The following is a 3510-nucleotide window of genomic DNA, read 5'->3' as shown; positions in this document are numbered from 1 at the left end:
TTAATATTTATTGGTTAAATCTGAAACACCATTTCTCTGGAAATTTCAATTGTTTTATTTATTGCTCAGCTATAAAAAATACTGCCTAGTTATAAAAAATATTACCCAGTTATGATTGGTGATGATCGTTACTGTAGTTTCCGAGATCCGAGTTTTGTACGTATACATCGCAAGCTCCGTTATAATAAGATGTTTGACTGAGTGTTCACGAGATACGACATACAACGTAAAGTAATTCCATAAATTTAATATTTATAAATCAGAGTAGAACGTTTTATTTAGTAATGAAGTAGCTGTACCCTAACTGTAGCTAGTTCTGTTTGTTTCACTCTGCTTTAGTAAATTTATGATGATATAATATTACTGAACACACTTACTGTGAGCACACTTTTGAAATAAAGTTTTAAAATATACAAATACACACAAACACACGTATATATGCATAAATATAAACTCTCTCACTTTTTAAGTTACAAGTACCATTTCCTGAAAGAAGTTGGAAAAGTTACTAGTACCATTTCCTGAAAGAAGTTGGACTTTTTTTTTTTACACATAGTGAGTGTTTTATTTATAAAACGTTAACTCCCTCTCTCTTATCTTGGACTTTTGTTCACGAATTACAGACTTGTTCTCAGCATGGAGCTCGAAACGTGGTCCCGAAACGAAGACAAACGGAGGAAGAAATCCATAGAAAGCCCAGTCCACGTGTTGACTTTACCGTGTAGCTAAGACGTGTAACACTAACTAAACAGGTTGACATTGGGACATTTATAAGACAGAAATAAAACTGCTCTTTTACAGTTATGTATCAAAATTCGAAATTGAAAAATGGCAAGCAAATGTTTCTATTGGTACCCAAATTATATATTATACTGTAAAATGTAAAACTTAGGGCTACAGCTATTATTATTTAAATCCTTCTAGAGATTCTTACTGTACATAACGATTTACATAAAAACACTCACTAAAGTAATTACCACCTTTTAAACCCGTATCAATAATAACTTAGAGTGAACGGGATGGATTTCAGTCATTTACAAATGATGCACAAGTAACTTTGTTCAGGATATCAAATTCACAAGGATTACATGAGTAATGAACCTGTTTTAAAATACCCTTTTCTGAATTTTTCGAAGTACAAGAACAACGCTAATGACAAAATTAAACTTTTTTAGGATACTCTGCTGAAAATGCTGAGCTAATATGCTATTCATTTTGATAAAAATAAGTTCTAATGACTAGAGCTTTTTTTTGTAGATATATTTCAAAGATTTTCATTGTAGATACTCAAAATTTTATCATTCCGGCATTGGAAGTTACTTCTGGTATCACTACAAAATGTGTGGTCCTCTATGATATTTTAAATATTTCAAAAAATGTTCTTATTTGATTCAATTGCACTAGAGCTTTTAAATGTGAAGCTTTTTGTATGTTATTCTTAAAAGTCCAGTTTTTAAGCAAAGATGTTTTAGAGACGACAGTGTATTTTCCATAACTTAAGAAAGAAAATGTTTCAATTAACATATATAGTACTGAAACAAACGATACAGTGTAACTTCTGTAATGTTCTGACTGATAGAAACAAACGTCTTTCAATAACAATAAATACGTTTTTTCATATCCTACCTTTAAGGCGTCTGAAATTCATTGTATAATCAACTATGTTATTATTAAATATAAATTTTTAAGTTTGTTTTCTCATACAATGTGAAAATTAAACTGTATTTTTCAAGTAAATAAGAGATTCTGTTTCAAATGACTTATGAAAATAGTAGTTTAAACAGTAATTTCGTTTTGTCTATGATAGACGTTTAACACAAGAAAAATATAATTTCCAGTCATTGTAGCGCGTACTTCCTGCTCTGAATATATATATAAGGTACTGTTAAGTGTAAACTGAGTTCGTCAAAGCTACGAAGTTTTAACCCAAAATTTATAGCAAAAAGAACTATAAGAAGGATGTTCACAACGGTTTTATTAATAAACTAACTTAAGAAGAACATTTGTTATCCCTAGATAATCACCAATGAAATAAAATCGGTTGAATTGTTAGTATTATGGCCTGTACATCGTCCTGAATTCTAACTTCCAGCCTTAACAGCACGTCTATCGCACTAAGATAATAGGCTTAACTGTAAAGAATTGAAATACACTATACTATAAGACTGAACCAAGATATAAGGGTCAAACTACACAAGTAAGATAATTATTCTTCCTACAAACATTGTTCTTTTTTCCTTAAAGATTGTCTATCGTGTTAAAAAAGTTAGAGTGGTCACAACTGTTTACTGTCTAGTTGAAGAAACCCTACCACTGTTATTGGATGAAACAGACATATGGACTTCCTGCCAGGAAATGGAGTTGGCAACATAGAGCGTTGCATCAGTCATTGGCCTTTTTCTGAAACCTACATCTTTATATTCTTGCGTCCTCTCTCTTGTTTGTTCATCTATCAAACTAGGGTTAAAGCATCTAAAGAAGTAAAACTAGAAAAACATTGTACATTAACTCCAGCTAATAGAACTTGCTGTAAACACAGCCTTTAATATCCTTCTCTGAAATGTTCGAAACCTGGTAACTTTAGCTTTTTAAATATAGCGATGAACATTAATAATATGGACAAATATTCAAATATTGTCGTTATTATTACAGCAAAATTACTTCTGTAATAATTTTTTTCTACGATATGCTGATCCTAAAATTATCCCTCCTCAAAGTTTCTGTGTATTATATTTCTAATTATTGTAAGCTTTCCTCCGTGTTTAAGTTCAAGCTGCCATACATTGCATCGCTGACCTTGTAGTTTCAAGATGGCTGTTATGTGCTTACCCATTCAAAACATTAACACCAATCATTTGAAACCATGACAACTAATGTGTTTTGAACTGTGTAGATTGTTGTATCTCATGTATGTTTAGTTGGAATATACAACACACACACACACATAAAACAATGCATTTTATGAATATTATTTAGGTTTAAGCTGTGTTTAGTATCATTATCTACATAAGAAAAGCCCTCATTGGAGAAAAGTTTGCTTTTTGTATGTTAATAAGGATATCCACAAAATGCCAGCATGGTGTCAGGAATATATGGATATATGAAGCTGAAGTCGGCCTATTTTACCTGTTTTTAGTAATATTCAATTCCAGAAGCTAAAATTTCAGTTGTATTTGTTTGTATTTAATTAAGCACAAAGCTATACAATGGGATATCTGTGCTCAGCTAACCACGGGTATAGAAACCCGGTTGCTAGAGTTGTAAATCCGAAGACATACCGCTGTGACACTGGGGGGGGGGGGGGTTCAGTTGTAGATCAAAACGTTAAGCTGAAAATTAAATGGATTATGCTTGCTCATAAAACACTGTGGTGTTAAAGACTGAACGTTCTTGCTTATTTGTTGAATTTCGAGCAAAGCTACTCGAGGGCTAATTGGCTAGCCTTCCCTAATTTAGAAGTAACAAACTAGAGATAAACAACTAGTCCACGCCATCCACCGTCATCTCTTA

The 3510-nt window shown here is 32.1% G+C and overlaps 1 protein-coding gene across 1 annotated transcript in view; it reads right to left on the bottom strand.

The window, feature by feature from the left end:
• LOC111085966 overlaps window positions 1–2446 on the bottom strand; it is a 33495-nt gene extending 31049 nt beyond the window's left edge. The window contains exon 1 of the mRNA XM_022386994.1: window positions 2312–2446. Coding sequence (XP_022242702.1) covers window positions 2312–2390 — 79 coding nt within the window. The 5' untranslated portion in view covers window positions 2391–2446. The remainder of the gene's footprint in view (window positions 1–2311) is intronic.
• Window positions 2447–3510: the final 1064 nt, after the last annotated feature.

The sequence above is a fragment of the Limulus polyphemus genome, unplaced genomic scaffold, assembly GCF_000517525.1.
Source record: "Limulus polyphemus unplaced genomic scaffold, Limulus_polyphemus-2.1.2 Scaffold745, whole genome shotgun sequence".
In the NCBI taxonomy this organism is placed as follows: Eukaryota; Metazoa; Arthropoda; class Merostomata; order Xiphosura; family Limulidae; genus Limulus; species Limulus polyphemus.
The sequence above is the reverse complement of the archived record's forward strand: the minus strand, read 5'-3'. Positions and strand labels throughout refer to the sequence as shown.